This window comes from Leucoraja erinacea, chromosome 19, assembly GCF_028641065.1.
Source record: "Leucoraja erinacea ecotype New England chromosome 19, Leri_hhj_1, whole genome shotgun sequence".
NCBI classification, from domain to species: domain Eukaryota; kingdom Metazoa; phylum Chordata; class Chondrichthyes; order Rajiformes; family Rajidae; genus Leucoraja; species Leucoraja erinaceus.
The window spans coordinates 11,686,102-11,705,769 of NC_073395.1; the positions used below are offsets into that span (position 1 = coordinate 11,686,102).

Genomic DNA, 19,668 nt, shown 5'->3' on the forward strand with positions numbered 1-19,668 from the left:
CAGTGCTTGCTTTGGACAGACTCAATGGGGGGAGCGAGGAACCGGTGATGCGTTGGGCAATTTTCACCACCCTCTGCAATGCCTTCCAGTCGGAGACAGAGCAGTTGCCATACCATACTGTGATGCAACTGCAGTTGCATCACAGTACCTCAATTAAAGGTACAACTGCATTGAAATAATTAAAAATATTAAACAAAAATAAAAACCACAGCAAAACTAAGAGAGATGGGGGGTGGGGGAGTGTTCATTATTTCTGTTGTGATTTTTATTTTATTTTAATATTTTTCTGTATCGTATCTCCGTCCGCACTGCGGCCTAACATCGAGGAGTTGGCGGCCTTTACTAGAGACCGACTTCGGGAGCTCCAACCGCGGGACCCTGCAAACGTCAACATCGTGCAGCTCGCAGTCTCTGGTTAGAGACCGACTTCGGGAGCTCCAAGCCACAGGAGCATCGACCGCCGGCTGCAGGAGCTTCGATCGCCCCGACGGTGGAAGTATAAAGAGGAAGAGGATTGGACTTTATTACCTTCCATCAAAGTGAGGAATGTGGGGAATCCGCTGTGGTGGATGTTTATGTTAACTTTTATGTAGTTGTGTATCTTGTTGCTTTTTTTTTTAGTATGGCTGTATGGTAATTCAAATATCACTGTTCCTTAATAGGTATTTGTGACAATAATAGACCTTTGAAACTTTTGAAGGGTAGAAGTTCTTTACTGCACAGCCTACATAACTGTACGCCTTTGGACTTTTGGAGGAAACCGAAGATCTCAGAGAAAACCCACGCCGTAACAGGAGTTCGTACAAACTCCGTACAGACTGCACATAAGGCAGCAACTCTACCACTGCACCACCGTGCCACTCTAGACCGTGTGCCCTAGATGAGGCGCCTCCTGACACAGTTCAGTCCACGTGGAAGTCTGAGGCTCAAAGACAGTGGTTCTGATCAGAACCACCGACTCCAACCCAGCAGGGTTCAACCCATCATTTCAAATGTATTCCAAGTTACATGCTGAGAGGGAGTTATGAATGTCGATGGCTTATTATTTATAACCACTATGGCAAAACCAGAACTTTCGTATCCAAAAAAGAAAATGATATACATTTATGTATCTTTAGACAGACAGAATTTTGGAAATTAAAAACATCTGATTGGATCTAACTTCAAGACACTGCAGTTTGAGGGGTCAAGGAAAGAGCGTTCACGTCGCGGCCCTGTTTCCACCAATCTTTCCACCACCACGCACAAGAAGCACAAGAAGTGACAAGACAGACACCATTGTATGCAGATGCCAGATGCCAATTGTGTGTGGACTCGATAAGAAGAGGAGACTGCAGTTTGAGGGATTTTGATGCGAGGGAGCAGAAAGGGTTGTTAATGCTAACCGATATGATAAACAGAGGTCCACTTGAGAGGAAACAAGCCTGATAATCCAAGCAAGATAAACACCTTGTTAATTGATAATTAAATTAATAGTCTCCCAGGGAACAATGGCTGCTTTATTTACAGATTTGAATCGAATGTTAAAATTATTTTCTGCAGGAGCAAAACAGCCAAAAGGAGCTAACAGCCAGCCAAGAGAAAGAGACACTACTACTGGATGGGGCAATGGTCTTGCTGTTGTTGGGTCTTCAATTAGCTTGGCCTTCCAGGATCATGTGTGTATCATAAAATTGGGGAAAAGTGCTCTTTGACCTTGTTTCCAGTTGACAGATCCAGGTTGCAAGTTGCTCCTCCAGCTATTCTTAGCAACATCCAAAAATAAAATACTGTAGTTGCATATATTCTGAAGCAAAAATGGAAAGCACCGGAAATACTCCACAGGTCAAGCAGCATCTGCGGATCAAGATGCAGATTCAACGCTTCAAGGCAATGACTGTTCATAACTAATGTTAATTCTGTTTCTCTCTCCACACATAGAAACATGGAAAATAGGTGCAGGAATAGGCCATTTGGCCCTTCGAGCCATTCAATATGATCATGGCAGATCATCCAAAATCAGTACCCCTTTCCTGCTTTCTCCCCATATCTGTTGATTCCATTAGCCCTAAGACCTATATCGAACTCTCTCTTGAAAACATCCACTGTCTTCTGTGGCAGAGAATTCCACAGATTCACAACTTTCTGGATGAAAAAGTGTTTCCTTATCTCAGTCCTAAATGGCCTACCCCTTATTCTTAAACTGTGAACTCTGATTTGGACTCCCCCAATATCGTAAACATTTTTCCTGCATCTAGCCTGTCCAATCCCTTTTGTATATATTTATAAAAGATCCTCTCTCATCCTTCTAAATTCCAGTGAATATAAGCCCAGTTGATCCATTATTTCATCATATGTCAGTCCCGCCATCCCATGTCACTTGGACTGTCTATCCTCTCTGTCAGCAATACTCTGGAAAAGGTGTGTTGAACATTGCGACTCATGGCTGGTACTCTTGCCTCTGAAGCAAATGGGCTCAAGTCGCCGGACGAACTTGGATTGTTTTCTCTGGAATGTCAGATGCTGAGAGGAGAAAGTTACAAAATTATGAGAAGCAAAGATAGGATAGATGGTGGACCCCTTTTCCCAGGGTGGAAGTGTTCGTGACAAGATAGCACAGGTTCAAGATCAGCAGGAGTAGGTTTGGAGGAGATACGCGGGGCAGGTCTTTTTTACAGAGGGTGGTGGATGCCTGGTACAGGCTGCCAGGTGGTGTAAGCATATACGATAGTGGTTTTTGAGAGGCTTTTAAATATGCACATGGATATATAGGGAATGGAGGGATATGGAGCAATATGCAGGGTGAGATTCGTTTAATTTGGCATCATGTTCAGCACAGACATTGTGGACCCAAAGGCCAGTCCTGTGGCATACTGTCCTATGATCTATCTGGGGCAATGGTACTCTGTTAGACTGAAGCCTCAGGCAGCAGAGACTCCGGTCGCACTGTTGGCAGAGAATTCCCTCGGTGGTCTGCCTTGCCTGTTGCTCGGCAATCCGACCTGGTTATGTATTGAACCTCTGTTTGTGGAACTTCCACATTTCACTAACATTCAGAATGTGAAAAGTGCTATAAAATGCAATCTGTAAGGCATAGGTGCAAGAGTAGGTCATTTAAGGCTTCAAGCCTGCTCCTCCATTGGATGAAATCATGGTTGATCTATCTCAATCACCAATTACCATGTCTCTTGATCCCTGTAAAAACCAGAAATCTATCAATCTGTTTTCAATTATCTCTGTGACCGAGACAGAATGGGGCAGCAGGGTGGCACAGTGGTAGAACTGCTGCCTTACTGCGCCAGTCTCTAGTGTGTTGGATGGTGATCGCTAGTTGGTCCATGGGGTGATTGCTGGTTGGTGTGGACAGAGGGCTTAAGGGTCTATTTCCACGCTGTATCTAAAGTCTAAAGATTCTACAGAAGACTCTCAGATTGAAGAAGGGTCCAGCCCTGAAATATCCATCCTTTTTCTCCAGAGATGCTGCCTGACACTGAGTTACTCCAGCACTTTGTGCCAATCTGAGGAATGTTCACAATTTAGGGGAAGGGATCCCAGAGTTTTGAAGGTAATGGAAATCAATAGCAGAACAAGAAGAGTTCAGTATGAAGAAAGTCACACAGAATACCTGAACAACTAGAGGGCTGAAGGATACTTAAATGCACAAATATATTTGCAACTATACGGCATTTAATGCAAATGTTACAGTTTACAAATTAAAGTACTCTGGGGTAAATGGGCAGACATGAGACAGCAATAATACAGTATTAACCGGTAATGCTGAAGGAAAAAAAAAATGTCCTGTTCTGCAGAGACGTGCTACACCATCACCCATACCTCAGCAAGACAACATAAAAAAAGAGCAGTGGTCCTGGAAGTGTGGTGCCAGCACAGCAGCCAAATCGGAGTGAAGATAGTTCCGGTGTCTTTTATTAGAGGAAGTGTGCACCCTGCTGGCCAAACCAATGAAACATACACCTCAGTCATGTAAACACAACATAATTATTGGTAGTGTTTAAGAAGGAACTGCAGATGCTGGAAAATCAAAGGTAGTCAAAAATGCTGGAGAAACTCAGCGGGTGAGATCGAAGGTAGATCAATGGGTAGCTCTCTTTAAGCTGCTGACCAATGCTTCCCCTCCCCATGTTGCTGAGATTGCTCACTGTCTACAGGTACCTTGTAATAAACATTATTCCTTCATCACGTATTTGCATGCTGTGGATGGCTCGATAGTAATCATGTATTGTCTTTCCACTAACTGGATAGCACCCAACAAATGTTTTTCATTGTACCTCGTTACACGTGACAATAAGCTAAACTGAACTGAACTTTGTTCTTTCATGTTAACACTCATAACTGTTAGTTTAGAACTACAGCACAGAACAGGCCCTTCGGCCCACCGAGTCTGCGCCGATCAGCAATCCCCCTACACTAGCACTATGGCACACACACTAGGGACAATTTACAATTATACCAAGCCAATTAACCTACAAATCTGTACGTCTTTGGAATGTGGGAGGAAACCGGAGCTCCTGGAGAAAACAGGTCACAGGGACAGCATACAAACTCCATAAAGACAGTAGAGGTAGTTAGGATCGACCTTGGTCTCTGGCGCTGTAAGGCAGCAACTACTGTTGTGCCACCTGCTTTTTCAAGTTCTTCCGTTGTCTCTCCCCTCTACCTCTGCAACCTTTTGTTGCCTCTAACTCCTCCAATTCTAGCTACTATACATCCGTGGTTTTCGATACTCCACCAAACTCCTACCAGGACTGAATTTTTTCTCTAAACCTCTCCACCTCTCACTTCTCCTTCAAACCTATCTCTCCAGCCATCTTTGTGGCTGCTTCTTCCTAGGACTTATTCGTGTTTCTGTTTGATAACCTACTGTGATGCTTTTCCAGGTAGACTTCATTATAATTAACTGCTAGGTTTGTAGTTGCTGTGGAGCCAATGCCAAAATGTCAAATTAAAGATGAACGAGTCTATAAAGTTTTGATTTGGACTCTTGTATTTTCTTGCTTTTGTAGTGATATATGGCGAAATGAGAGGGCTAGCTGTTGGAAGAATAACTGCAATAATCATAGTCATCTCTTAGTTCATGAACTTATGTTCTTGTCTAATCAGTTATTTACCAGGAAATAAGTTTTCCCCACTTTTCATCTTCATTTCCCTATTAGGTATAAAATTTGAGCTTTGTGCCACATGATCCCTCTCATGCCTCTTAACTTTTCTTCTGTAGCAGGTGGATATTCTGTACACTGAACTACTTGGGAGTGGTTAATTTTGCATTCACCCATCGCCAAGCTTCCATCAGAGTTTGCAGGAGGATTGACTGGCCCTTCACTCTCTCTAACTGCACTTTTGTGTCAATGGACTCAGCCAATTGCACCGTGCTTGAGAGATGACCTCATGGAGACTTTACATAAAGTAACAAAATATATATGTTTGCTATTTTGATGCAGCAAAATGAAACATATTTCATTGAAGTGAAATTTAAGTAGTTCACATCTGTACCCAAAATCTCTCCTCTCCACATCCATACCAATTTGATAAACTACCCAAGTGCCTGATGTATGCTATAGGAAGGAACGGCAGATACTGGTTTACACCGAAGATAGATACAAAATGTTGGAGTAACTTAGCGTCAGACACCACCTCTGGATAAAAGCAATAAGTGATGTTTCGGGTCGAGACCCTTCTTCAGATTGGAGTTGTAGAAGGGTCTTGATCCAAACGTCACCAATTTCCATTTCTTCAGAGATGCTGCCTGACCCGCTGAGTTACTCCAGCATTTTGTGTCTATATTCTGCATGATGTATGGTGCCGGCTTTCAACAGAAAAGTAAATCAAATCGATATCTTCTCATTTGTTTTACATCCTTTCAGTGCATCACCCCTTAATCAGAATGTTTCTGAAATCTTTTTGGCGTGGAATGTTCAATTTTAGCTGCAATAAATTTCCTGTTTAGTGGTCATTTAATTGCACAGAAGCCTACTTTATTTTCGGCTGAAAACCCCTGTTATTAGTGGTAAATCATTAAAACAGGAGCAGGGGAAACTGAGCTTTCCTTTCTGCAGGGTCGGAGATTACAGAAGGAAATGATCGTACATTCGTGGCTGTTTCTATGCAAGTGGTTACTTTGACATGGCAAGACCTGCAACTAAAGCAGCCAGGATCAGAGGGATCTACAGGGACCTCTGACCTCTGCTCCTCACAATGGCAACTTTTTCTCGCCTCAAAGTCTGAAGTTAATGATGTTTAAAAGAGGCACGCAAAAATAGGTTGGTGGGTTACCAACTCTGTTGAAGTATTCTTTAAATTTACAGCAAACTTCTTGCAATCGTAACATTATAAGGCCCTACTTAATCTTAACCATCTAATTTATGACATTATATAGTTTAGTTTAGTTATACAGCGCAGCAACAGGCTCTTCGGACCACCAAGTCCGTGCCGATCAGTGATCTCCACACATTAACACTATCGTACACACACTAGGGACAATTTACAATTTTTCTGAAGACAATTAACCAACAAACCTGTACGTCTTTGGAGTGTGGGAGGAAACCGGAATACCCGGAGAAAACTCAAGCAGGTCACGGGGAGAACGTACAAACTCCGTATGGACAGCACCCGTGATCAGTGTCGAACTCAGGTATCTGGTGCTGTGAGGCAGCAGCTCTTCCGCTGCGCAGCCCCACATATATTTATGGACACTATATCATGTACTCAGATGAGCGCACTCTGATACCTCCCAATCTCTGGAGGCTACAAGACTTCATGTCGCACTCCTGACTGGCCTCAGCTGTAACCTTTCCTCAATGAAGGGTCTCCGTTTGGCTGAAACTATGCATGGACCCATATGCTTTTTTGAGAAAAAAACAACAGATTAAAAAATATATTTATTTGTGTTTGATGCAAGGTCAATATGTTCACGTGATAGGAACAGAGTTAGGCCATTCGGCCCATCAAGTCTACTCCACCATTCAATCATGGCTGATCTATCTTTCTCTCTCACCCTCACTCTCCTGCCTTCTCTGCACTCCTGACACCCGTACCAATCAAGAATCTATCTATCTCTGCCTTAAAAATATCCACTGACTTGGCCTCCACAACCTTCTGTGGCAATGAATTCCACAGATTCATCATCCTCTGACTGAAGAAATTCCTCCCCATCCTATGGTTAAAAATATGGTTTTTCACAAAGCCTGAGAATCACATCCAATAAAATACAAGAGCACAACAAGAGGAAAGAATCAGAGATTCAGAGCTACTGAGTAACAGGGATGATAAATCGAACAGTTGCTTACAATTGCACTGGTCCCATCCATTATTTCATGAGATTTTTTACCATTGTCAGTCTTTTGAGCTTTCCCCCTTATACCAATGAAGGTTCTGGTCGGATTGGGATGAGACACAAATGAATACAAAGCTGGATGTGCAACTGGCCTCTCTTCGTGGTCTCTGCAAGAGTACAGTTTGTTGAGTGGTGGAGGGGGGTGGAGGGGGAGAGTTTGGGGACAGTTATACCACAAATAATGCAACTCCATGAAGGTCACTGGAGCAACAACAAAGGCTCTGTGAATACCAGAAACAGTTACTTTACCAACCAAGAGATTCTTCTGAAGAGCAAGTTGGATCAACAGTTGAAATATGTTTTCTTTAGCATTGGGGTAATTATGACCTCCATTGTTGGACACTGAGATCAATGGAGCAGTTTGAATAAAACTCCACTGTTTCATGGGTATTCAGGAACCTGTTCTTTTCCAAGGACTGTCCTGATTCTCACTGTCACATATTGGACTCAACCTACCTGACTGTTCATGAGAGAGGTCGTACTGCTAGACCTACTTTGAAGAAAAGAGATGTTGACAGCTAACATTCTATTGTCATTGGTAGTCAAATCGACAGGATACCCGTAATCCAGATATATAAAACACGAGGCCGAACACAAATAAAAGACAAATAGATTTTCTAAAGTTTCCATTGTTTATCCAATAGATAAGCAAATTGTCCTTTGCCTTTCTTGCAAAATAATGCAAGAAATATTTGTAACACCAAGTGAACCTCCTATATAGCCAATGATTTCTCACAGGGTTATTCAGTTAAACTCCTCCAAAGGTCTTGTCAACAATCATTTGTTTAAAATAATATTTTCCACTCAAAATCAGGGCAAGGAAGTTGTGCTTGTGTGCCTAGGCTTTTGGCAATACTCAGCCACTCGGAATTCCTCTAGAGGATTTGGGATAGTGAAGAGGTGATGGGGATCATGGACAAAGCCTCTGATTGTCTTGAGATCCTCACAATGGTCCCATGTATTTTGCTGCAAAACATTGTCCCTCACCACTGATTAGCAGAGAAATCTTCAATCGGTTGTCTTACATTTTTTTAATAAAGCTAGAAATGTGTTAAAAGTTAAGTGGAATTGTGAATAAAGTGAAATCCATTAACAGTAGTGAAAAATCAAAAAAAACTGCAGATGCTGAAAATCCAAAATATGTTCCTACCTCTGACGATCAGGTCCGCTGAGGCTGAGGTGCTGTCGACGTTGGTCTGTGCCATGCAGGTGTACCTCCCAGTGTGCCTCAGCTGTGCATTCTTGAAGAATAGTTCTCCACCACCTCCTTCCTGTGAACGTGAGAAAAAGAATGGTTCAGTTCCTCTTGACATCTGTCCTCTCGCTTCCTGATGAGATTCATTATACTTCTACCCTTGCACCCCATGCTATAGGGCAGGTGAAGTAGAAAGTTGGTTGAAATTGGTATTTCAGGGATAAAAACAGCAAGTCAACAGAAATGTACTCAAATAGAAACAAACCATGCTGGAAATACCCAACGTCAGGCAGCATCTGAGAGCAGAGTTGATGATTCTGGTTGAATACCCTTTGTTAAAACTGGTAAAGAGAGAAAACATGTGTTTTCATGGAAAGAACTGCAGATGCTGGTGTCAATCGAAGGTAGACACAAAATGCTAGAGTAACTAAGCGGGACAGGCAGCATCTCTGGAGAGAAGGAATGGGTGACCTTTCGGGTCGAGACCCTTCTTCAGACTGAAGAGAGAAAACAGTTTGGTTTTAGTCTATGAAGATGGATAAAGAGGGCAAATGCGATATCTGATATAGCCCACTCTGAAGTTCCAGTAGAGTAGCAGTAGGGGCCACACAATCCATTAGAAAACAGAGGAACATGGGCCGTTAGAGGAAGAAAACTTGAAGATACGCTATTAAATGTGGCAGTTAAAAACTGAGAAATACAAACAATGGAATGTAAAGTTTGCAGATTTCTTAGTTCCCATTAACCTGATGACTTTGCAACCTACCCTCCTGACAGCCCTAACCTCCCCCTATCAGAGATATTCCCCATGTCCTATCTATCCCTGTCCCACTTTCTCCTCAACTTGAACACTAACCTGTTTCTCCCATTCCCACTTCTGTTGAAGGGACTTCTACCTGAAACACTGACTGACCGCTGAGCATCTGCAGTTTTTTTTTAATTTTCATGAAATACATTCAATTTCTGTTCCATGCCAGCTAAACAAAAGGAACTTATTCCAAAGACATTCACATGGTTAGTTGCTTTTTTGAAACAATGTATTACTTAAGGAGATAAGGAACATAGGTTAAAGGAATAAAACATTGAGCTGAGCACTGAATGAATGCACACATTAACTCTAATTCTAGTTTGATGCTCATAAATTCCGCATGCAATTCCGTGCACTGATGGATCACAATAACCCACTCTGTTTCCAAGTACTTTGGACTAGAGCGGTTCAACAATCCTATAATTATATTATGGTTGGTTATCAATCAACGCAGGATAGATCTTGGCAAGCTGCATCTGATGAAAGAGGCCCTTTATAAGCCAAATACACAGCAATGCACTGAATAACGGGGAGGGAGGAAAACAAAAGTGACAGCAATCTAATAGTTGACAGGTAAGGACTGTCATGTTGCAATTCTGGAAAGATGCAGCAATAATCTGAAGTTCCTACTTTACCTAGTCTCCTGCTCTTGTGCTGCTCAACTTGTCCAGGCAGCCAGCAGTATAAACCTCTCATTATTCTGTCTGCTGACAGACTGGAAGAGAGAGAAGGGTTCAGGTTTAGGTTTATTATTGTCATGTGCACTGAGTTACAGTGAAAAGCTTTGTTTTTTGTATGCTGGTCAATCAAATACTATAGTGCAAAGGGGAAGACACAGAATGTAGAATATAGCTTGATTGTATTCATGTATGGTCTTTTTGAATGGATAGCACACAAACAAAAGCTTTTCACTGTCTCGGTACACATGACAATAATAAATTATTTAAACTAAATCTCTCTGGCTCTCAAAATGCGGCTGTATTTACTTGTACCATGCAGAATATGAGGTGCTGTTCATCCAGAGTGTGTGTGGCCTCACTCCATTGCCAGAGGGAGTCTTTACATTTCACTCCACTTCTCTCCTTATCTGACACTTTTGTCTCCTCTGCATCTCAAGTTTTGTCACTTACTCCATCCAGCTGCCATCCCCCCCCCCCCCCCCCCCCCCCCCCCCCCCCCCCCACTTACCTATATATACACCTATCACTTACCTGGCTTTATCCAGCCGCCACCTCTTAACCAGTTTTATCCCTCTTACTACAATCAGTCTGAAGAAGGGTCCTGACACAAAATATTGTATGTCCATTTCCTATACAGATACTGCCTGATCTGTTCAGTTCCTCCAGCACTTTGTGCTTTGCTCAAGATTCCAACATCTGCAGTTCTGTGTGTTTCTTTGACTTTCTTTTTAACCTTATTAACCAATGGTCACCTGTACACTAGTTCTATCCAACACACTACGGACAATTTTGCATAAGTCAATTAACGTACAAACCTACAAGCCTTTGAAATGTGGGAGGAGACCCGGAGAAAACCCACACGGTTATAGGGAGAACGTACAAACTCCCTGCAGACAGCACCTGTAGTCAGGATCGAACCCGGGTCTCTGGCATTATAAGGCAGCAACACAAACTGCCTTCTTGGTGTCGACAAGTCAACTGGGTGAGGGAAAGAATGCGTCGGAAAAATAATTCCATCAGCGTCAACAAAAATTAATTTCCAGTTGAGATGAGCAAACCCTCTTTCTCTGACCCTAAAAAACTCGGCGCCATTTACTTCCACCCTGCACTGAGGTTTAGTCCGTTCAGAAACAGGTCACACACATGCACCTTCAGCCCAGTTTCAATTCAGCAAAGTGTTTGCCCATCAGAAGTCGTGCTTGTTTCAAAATGTCCAGGAATTTCCGTCCAGCAATTAAAGTCTCTGGGAATTCTGATCAGTGTTGGGGAATTTGACCCCTTTGCAAAACATCCCGATCCCAACAATGCATGAGGGAGATTTCATCAACAACGGTGGAAAAAAGCATCAGTGTTCCAGACAACTGTGAAATATCACAGGGATTCATGGGGAAGGGAATTCAAGATTCTGTCAAGACGTCAGGAGTTTCTGGCAAACAGTCAGGACATTTTTGTCATTTATCAAAACGTCAGGCTTCTCTAACTCCTGTTAGTGTTAAGAAATTCTGGCTCACTCGAGAGAATTCTAATCCACAGTCAAAATGTCAGTGAGTCAATGCCAGGGTTAGAGGGAGATTTTGACAGTCTGATTGGCAATTGACAATGGTTTTCCATCTCATAGCTGCCAGTGAGGTTAAAAAAAGGAAAATAAAATGCATTTGGCAGCAAACTGTTATGGTGCAAGATTTACAGCAGGCTGGAACTGCTAGTTCTCACGATCACCAGTGTGCAGCCGAGTTATCAGGTCTGAAGAAGGGTCCCGACCCGAAAACGTCACCCATTCCTTCTCTCCAGAGATGCTGCCTGTGCCTGAGTTACTCCTGAATTTTGTGTCTTTCATTTTGAGGAGTCGAACCCCTCCAACATTATCTCCTTCCCACTCACCAGCTCCTGGGAAAAGTTCTCTGTCCAACCAATACATTGGGAAGATGGATCATAAATGGCAGTGTGCCAACCACCTACTATTAAAACCCAGATAATCCCATTACCTAACATTTTAATTCTCTATGCCACTCTCAGAGGGCAGTGGAGGCAGGTTCTCTGGATGCTTTCAAGATAGGGCTCTTAAAAATAGCGGAGTCAGGGGTTATGGGGAGAAGGCAGGAACGAGGTACTGATTGGGGATGCTCAGCCATGATCACATTGAATGGCGGTGCTGGCTCGAAGGGCCGAATGGCCCACTCCTGCACCTATTGTCTATTGTCTCTCGCACTGACAGTCATGTTTGAACCCGGGTTGCTGGACGTCTAAGCCAGCAGGTCTCCCAACCGCACCACAGTACCACCCTGGTCATTCACAACATCAGCAGCCCGTGAATGAGTGAAGAAAAGAAAACGCAGGTATTTCGCTGGTCGGTGAGGGTGAAGCTACCAAACCATAGCTGCTCAAACAGCAGTGAACACACACTGGGGGGGGGGGGGGGGGGGGGGGGGGGTGAGTGAAACCTAAGCTCCCTGCGCGCAAAGCTTCTGCCTGGGAATACAAGGTCCACAAACCTACAGCAATACCTGGCTGGATTAGCAGTGGATTGTGGTGGGTATCTGATGCCTGTAGACATAGAGTATCATCATGTCCAAACTGCAACCCTGCAGAGGGGGCGAATAATTTTAATGCGTTTCTGTGCTTTATTTTTCAATTAAAAATTATAGAACAGTTAGTGTGAGTGTGCGATGGGGAATTGGAGTGGGGTGCTGGGGGGCGCAAGTCAAATTGGGACGGGTGTCGATGGGAGCCTGATGGGTGGCAGTCTGAAGAAGGGTCTAACACAAAATATCATCTATTTCCCTCCACAGATGCTGCCTGACCCATTGGGTTCCTCCAGCACTTTGTTGTTGCTCAAGGTTCCAGCTTCTGCAGTCTCTTGTTGGCATGATTTTGATGGATTGTCAAGAGAATCAAGAGTCCATTCCGAACATTCGACATAGCGGTAGGGCAAGGTTAGGCAAAGGGAGCAGAGCTGCGAGTCCTTTAACAACAATGTGGCACAGTTCTAAAAAGTGATGTTCAGTTGCCCTCTGCTGGCAACGCAATATACTACAACTGATTCTGATCAAAATTTGTTTCTGAGAGAGCATTTTGGTCACCTTTGCCCTGTATGGGGAGAGGTTCATATCCTCGTTCAACTGAATTCATCGTTCAATAGCAAAGATTAAGACCATATGTCTGGGAGGAATCCAACACCACTCAGAGATTTTCAGAGTACCTCAGGACATGCGACAATAAACTAAACTAAACGAGAAGAGCATAGATTTCCTCCAGGAGTTTGAGCAAACCAAAGTGCTGGAATAACTCAGCATCTGAAGGGTCCCGACCTAAAACGTTGCCTACCGATTCCTTCTACACATGTTGCCAGACTTGCTGAGGTCCTCGAGCATTTGTGTTTTACTCACGATTCCAGCATCTGCAGTTTGTTTTGTCCTCCAGCAGTTTGCTTTTTGACCTATTCATAGACTCAGAATTCAGGCATAGGTTTAAAAGTATGATCCTTGCCAATAAAGCACTCAGATTATACACATTACAACAGCTGCAGATATCCACATATCCAGACTGACAGCAGGTTCAAACAAAGCTAAATAAACACACTAAGAAGAGATATAGCAGTTAAATACCACAAAAATAATTGCAGCACAGTGGTGCAGCTGAGAGAGGTGCTGCCTCGGAATCCCAGAGACACAGGTCTCCTGACTTCCAGCTCTGCCTGGGTGGCATTTGCATGTTCTCTGTGCCAGGGTCTACAGATTCCTCCCAATGGCCGCTGTAACTCGCCCTGAGCACATGCTGCAAGGTCAGAGAGTCAGGAGTGGGGAGGTGGGAACGTGGGAGAAAGGACAGGATATTAGGGCATGAATGTGATAGGTGGTGGGGCTCAAACCGTTGTCATAGACTTGATTGACCGAATATCCTCCCCTCCCACAGCCTAAGAAAATATGAGCAACATTGGAGAAGCTAAAGGGAAAAGATTCTGTTCAATTCTACTATCCTCATCGAGTGAGACGAGTTGAGAGCTCGACACTTTGAACAAGTGCTCAAACATCAGCTGGCCATGCTCCAGGAATATTGAAAGAGATTCATTCATCCTTCAATTGTTGCCAAACTGCAAAGTCAGGTCCACAATAGAGGTCCACCACTGATTTTCCAGCATCCTTGGTTCCAGAGCCTTGCTGTATAATCAATTTTACCGGACCAACAGAGGTTACGGCCTCCTGGGGCTGAGATACCGGCCAGCAAAGTCGGCTGTGGGAACGGATTTGCCGGCTCCAGCCAGGCCAGAATCCCAGCCATAGGAGGCAAATTCAACCAGTCGATCAGTGCGGAAGTTAGCTATTGGAATAGATCTGTCGGCTTTGGGCAGGCAGGAGATCTAGAGCCCCAGCCACAGACAGCAAATTCGACCCGCCGATCGGCTGCTGAAGTCCTGATGAAGTCGAGATTGGCCACCTCACCCAGCCTAGGCACCACATTCTTGGGGAGAATTTGAAGTGCGCTCTTGTAATTTTGTCTGGATTAAAGGCGGTACCGGACCACCAGTTGCTGAGAAAATGGTGGTGAACATGGAGCCACAAGCATTACATTAGTTATCATCAATGCTGCTCACCAGTATTCTGTATTCCATGTAGTCTCTCTCTTTGTCAAAGTCGATCGGGTAGCCATTTGTTGACCAGATGAAAGTGAGATCGAGAGTGGGGTCATACACCGCCTGGCACTCCATGGTGCCGTTCTCCCCCATGGTGATGTCGATGTTCGATGGTTCTAGGGTCATTTTGGTGGGCTCTGTAGAGAAACAGAAATAAAACAGCAGGGTTTACATTTTGAGTACAAAAGCCATGGTCAAATGGGGCAGCATGGTGGCGCAGCAGTAAAGTTGCTGCTTTACAGCACCAGAGACCCGGGTTCGATCCCGACTACAGGTGCTGTCTGTGTGTTTGTACATTCTCCCCGTGACCTGCTTGGGTTTTCTCTGGCTTTCCTCCCACACTTCAAAAACGTACAGGTTTGTAGGTTAATTGGCTTGGTATAAATGTAAATTGTCCCTAGTATGCAGGATAGTGTTAGTGTGCGGGGATGGCTGGTTGATGGGCCAAAGGACCTGTTTTCACGCTGTATCTCTAAACTAAACAAAATAATCATTGAAAGATACGGCATTGGAACAGGCCCAAGACCAGGCCAAGACCAATGGTCGCCCTTTCACACTAGTTCTATGTTATCTCACTTTCGCATCCGCTCCCCGCACTCTAGGGACAATTTACCGACACTAATTAACCTGGGAACCCGCATGTCTTTAGGATGTGGGAGGAAACCAGAGCACCTGGAGGAATCCCATGCAGTCACAGGGAGAACATGCAAACTCCAAACAGACAGCAACCGGGGTCAGAATCAAACCCGGGTCTCTGGTGCTGTGAGGCAACAGCTCTGCCGAAAGAATAATTCTGTTCAGGATTACTGTAAGTAATAGATCATAAGTTCATAAGTGATAGGAGCCGAATTAGGCCATTCGACCCATCAAGTCTACACATCAAGACCTCCCTGGTGGAATAAAACTGAGTGAAAAAAAGGTCTTACCTTCCACTACCTGTAACCTCCGGTAACCACCTTCAACTAGCATCGCAACCAGCTTCGACTAAAGAATTACTGATTGTTAAAACGGCAACCTATTTTTAGTCGAGGCAGGTTTTGAATTTTTTAAATAATTGCCGGAATATAGAAGCTCGACTACGCGGAAACCACTTTCGACCATTAGGGAGAGTGACAAAAACCTCCGGGAACCTCACGGAAACCTTGGGTGGGGCGCAAGGTCTCCAGAGGTTTCCATTCAGGTTTCCTAAGTGGGACAGGGGCATTAGGAATCCAGTTCCCTTGCGTTTCAAGATATTTGTCTTTCAGTTCGATTCCGTGTTGGGAGCGACAGAGAGCAGCAACTTGGCACAATCTCTCATGAACCAACCTTGATATAATCTTTTTTGTTTAAGAAGGAACTGCAGATGCTGGAAAATCGAAGGTACACAAAAAAGCTGGAGAAACTCTGAAGAAGGGTTTCGGCCCGAAACGTTGCCTATTTTCTTCGCTCCATAGATGCTGCTGCACCCGCTGAGTTTCTCCATCTTTTTTGTGTACCTTTGATATAATCTTTCCCTGATTAGTTCCAGCAGACCTTGTCAATGGCGTTGTGCTATTTTGCAAATCATTTCACATGGGAACAATGGATTTTCAGGGAAAGATTTTAAAAAGAGTTCTGAAACATTGAGCAGAGAGTCTAAAGAGCCGTGCGGTAAATCGGTGGTGTCCTACCTGTGATTGAGAGAGTGCCCGTGCTGTTGGCCTTTCCTCTGTTGTTCTCCGCAAAGCAGGTATAGCTTCCCTCGTCGACCCTGGACAAGTCTTGAATAACCAGAGTGCCATTGTGCCAAATGGATATCCTGCGGTGGGGTAAAGAATGTAAGGTAAAGGGCAGAGAAATCTTACATTAAGCAAACATCTGCAAAGCAGATCTTTTCATTTAAATTCCTTTTAACAAACCCAGTAGGGCATGAAGTTAGGTAGTGGCTTTCCATAAGTAGAATCTTTTATATTTGCACAGAAAGGAGGTGACAGTTTCAAAGGGGAGGGTGCCGTGGGTGAGTAAATCACGTACTAAATGGGTAGAGAAAGCTATACATCTGCACAGCTAAGTTAAAGCCTGAATATGAGTCTGAAGAAGGGTCTCGACCCGAAACGTCACCTATTTCTTTTCTCCAGAGATACTGTCTGACCCACTGAGTTACTTCAGCTTTTTGTGTCTATCTTTGCTTGAATACGAGGAGTGTGATTCAGAGCCATTTTGTTTTTCATTGCCAAGTGTGTTGTGATGTCCAGCACTTTTTTTTGCACGTGTCAAATGGTAAAGTGACAAGCCCAACTCTCCAGAGGAACTGGCATTGCTGTGATGATCCCACAGCCACTGACAATGTCCTTGCCAGTGGGTGCAAAGGCTGTGGTAACCCTTTGGTTGAAGTCTTTCAAATAGACAATGATCCGACAGCACTGCATTTGCCGTGGTTTGGTGGTGTCAAATCGGAATGTCCGTTTTTTTAAAATATCATTAATGTGACCCTATACGACTTCAATTCTATAAAAGAAATAGCTTTTCCAACCACAAGGAAAAAAAGTGCAACACATCATGAGGGGGTAAGGTTGCTAACACCAAAAGCATCCATTGTCATGCAGATGACTGGAGCATCACCCTAATGGGCCTGTCCCACTTAGGCGATTTTTCAATGGACTGTCAAGTTGCCGGCAGTCGCCTGAAAAAACGGGAACTGGAACGGCAAATGTCAGAGTGGAGCACAGACACGCGCACAAACACATCGCAACGACGGGGGCCAGGGCAAGCGGGGGGAGTGCTGTCTGAAATTCACATAGTGCAAAGCCAAAGTGATACAGGCACACACCGCGATGAACAGGAAGGTTAAAGACGGCTAGCAGAGTGTACGGTAAGTCCATTAAAAGAGGGGGGGGGGGGGGGGGGGGGGGAGAAGGAGTGGAGACAACTATTAAGAAGCCAGACAACTTTTAATAAGCCAGAGATACACAGCTGTGAAGTTCGGCGGACATTTAACATTACCGGTCGGTTATCCTTGTTTCTGAAAACTCCTGCTTACGTTTTTCTCCCCCAATGAGCCCAATGAAAATGACCGGTCAGCAAAGGCGATTAACTAAAACTACCTTAACTAACGACTACCTCGACTACCCATAACTACATGGCGATCCCACTACAACTGCACCTACGACTACAGGATCATCGATTATCTCCATGGCAACCAATTTTTGGTCGCAGAAAATTTCTCAACATTGAAAAATTTGCGGTGACCATACTGAGGCCGCGACTAGTCCCCAGAATGCGGGAAGTCCTCGCAACCATGAAGGAGACTCACCAGAGACCACCAGCGAACATGTGCCGACCATGTGGCGAGCGCAGAGTCTCCTGCACTCGCCTAAAAAGTGCCCTAATTGGGACAGGCCCATTAGGCTCAGGCATTGTCAAAACCCCAGTTCCCTGGATGTGGAAAAATAAAAAGCAGCCAATTCTAACCGCTCAGCACCCAGGAGAGCAAGCTGGTTTCTCACTGAGTAACAGGAGGTTTATCTCTTCACCACAGGTTTTCTTCACCCCTGCTGTAACTCAGTCAGATTATCAAAAGTCAACACAGGTGGCCATTTTGTCTGCACCATTGCTGCCTACATGATGGCGGCACAGTGGCGTAGGGGTAGAGTTGATGCCTTACAGCGCCAGAATCCGTTTTGATCCTGACTACGGGTGCTGTCTCAATGGAGTTTGTACGTTCTCCCCGGGACCTGCAAATGTTTTCTCCGAATTCTTCAGTTTCCTCCCACACTCCAAAAACGTACAGGTTTGTAGGTTAATTGACTTGGTATAATTGTAAATTATCCCTTAGTATGTGTAGGACAGTGTTAATGTGTGGGGATCATTGGTCGGCAGGGACTCGGTGGGCGAAGGGCCTGTTTCCGCGCTCTATCTCTAAACTAAAACTAAAGTACTCACTCCTGTAATGTAATCCCACCTTCCAGCATGTAATGGGCTGGCAGGTCACACCATTTCTAGTACTTACTCAGGAACTGTCAATTTGTAATGGGGGTTAACGCCCCTATAGGGTGACATATTCTTGGACCTCACCAACCTCTGGGTGGAAAAATAACATTTCATCTCCACTGTACTCCTACCAAATTTAATCTTATTTTAAACCTATAACCCCTGGATTATGAGCCCCCTGCTAAAGGAGATAGGTATCCTATGTACTCTGTCCAGGCCACATACTGTAATTACAGACACCTCAATTAAGTCTCTATTCAGCCTCTTCTGTTCCAGAAATAAATATCTCCAATCTTTCTGACACAGCTTGATTTGCTCTTTCTTGGATGAGTTTTGACCTCCAACACCATCTTAACAACTGTATGTTCCTAAAACTCAATTCCAATTCCAAAGAGCCATTGGCTGAAATGCACCTACAGTATCAGAATAGTTTAGCACAGTTTACTGTCTAATTAATTTGAGATACAGTGGGGAAGCAGGCCCTTCAGCCCATTGAGACCGTGCCAAGCAGCGATTCTCATACACTAGCACTATCCTATCCTTCACACGGTACAATTTACAATTTTTACCGAAGTCAAATTAACCTACAAAGCCGCATGTCTTTGGAGTGTGGGAGAAAATCGGAGCACCGAGAAAACCCACCCGGTCATGGAGAGAATGTACAAACTGTACTGACAGCACCCTTGATCAGGATTGAACCCGGGACACTAGTGCTGTAAGGCAGCAACTTTACTGCTGCACCACTGTGCCGCCCTTGACGAGATGGTCGATGGTATGTTTCACTTGACTTCAAATGAACATGGAGACAGGTCCATTTTACTAACCTTGAGTTGTTCCGGAGGAGTTCCGTGCCTTTGCTCCAAATGAATGTTGGTTTTGGTGCAGCCTTTGGTTTGCACTCAATGACAGCTTTGCCTCCTCTGGCTCCCAGAAGCTTTTTCTTCACTGGGTTCAGCCTGAAGTCAGGTGCCAAAGCTAAAGGAAAGCAAGGAATACGTTTCCGAGACCAAAACCATTGCATCGTCTCAAATCTCTTCCTCCAACTTTTCCCTTCCCCGCACCCCCCCACCCCCT

At 44.3% G+C, this 19,668-nt stretch overlaps 1 protein-coding gene across 5 annotated transcripts in view; it reads right to left on the reverse strand.

The window, feature by feature from the left end:
• Positions 1-19,668, reverse strand: part of LOC129706216 (contactin-1-like) — a 427,793-nt gene that overhangs the window by 195,844 nt on the left and 212,281 nt on the right. For all 5 annotated transcript variants that reach the window (XM_055650289.1, XM_055650292.1, XM_055650287.1 and 2 more), the window contains 4 exons: positions 19,419-19,569; positions 16,296-16,423; positions 14,605-14,780; positions 8,481-8,601 (listed from right to left, as the gene is read on the reverse strand). In XM_055650289.1, the coding sequence (XP_055506264.1) occupies positions 8,481-8,601; positions 14,605-14,780; positions 16,296-16,423; positions 19,419-19,569 (576 nt within the window). The remainder of the gene's footprint in view (positions 1-8,480; positions 8,602-14,604; positions 14,781-16,295; positions 16,424-19,418; positions 19,570-19,668) is intronic.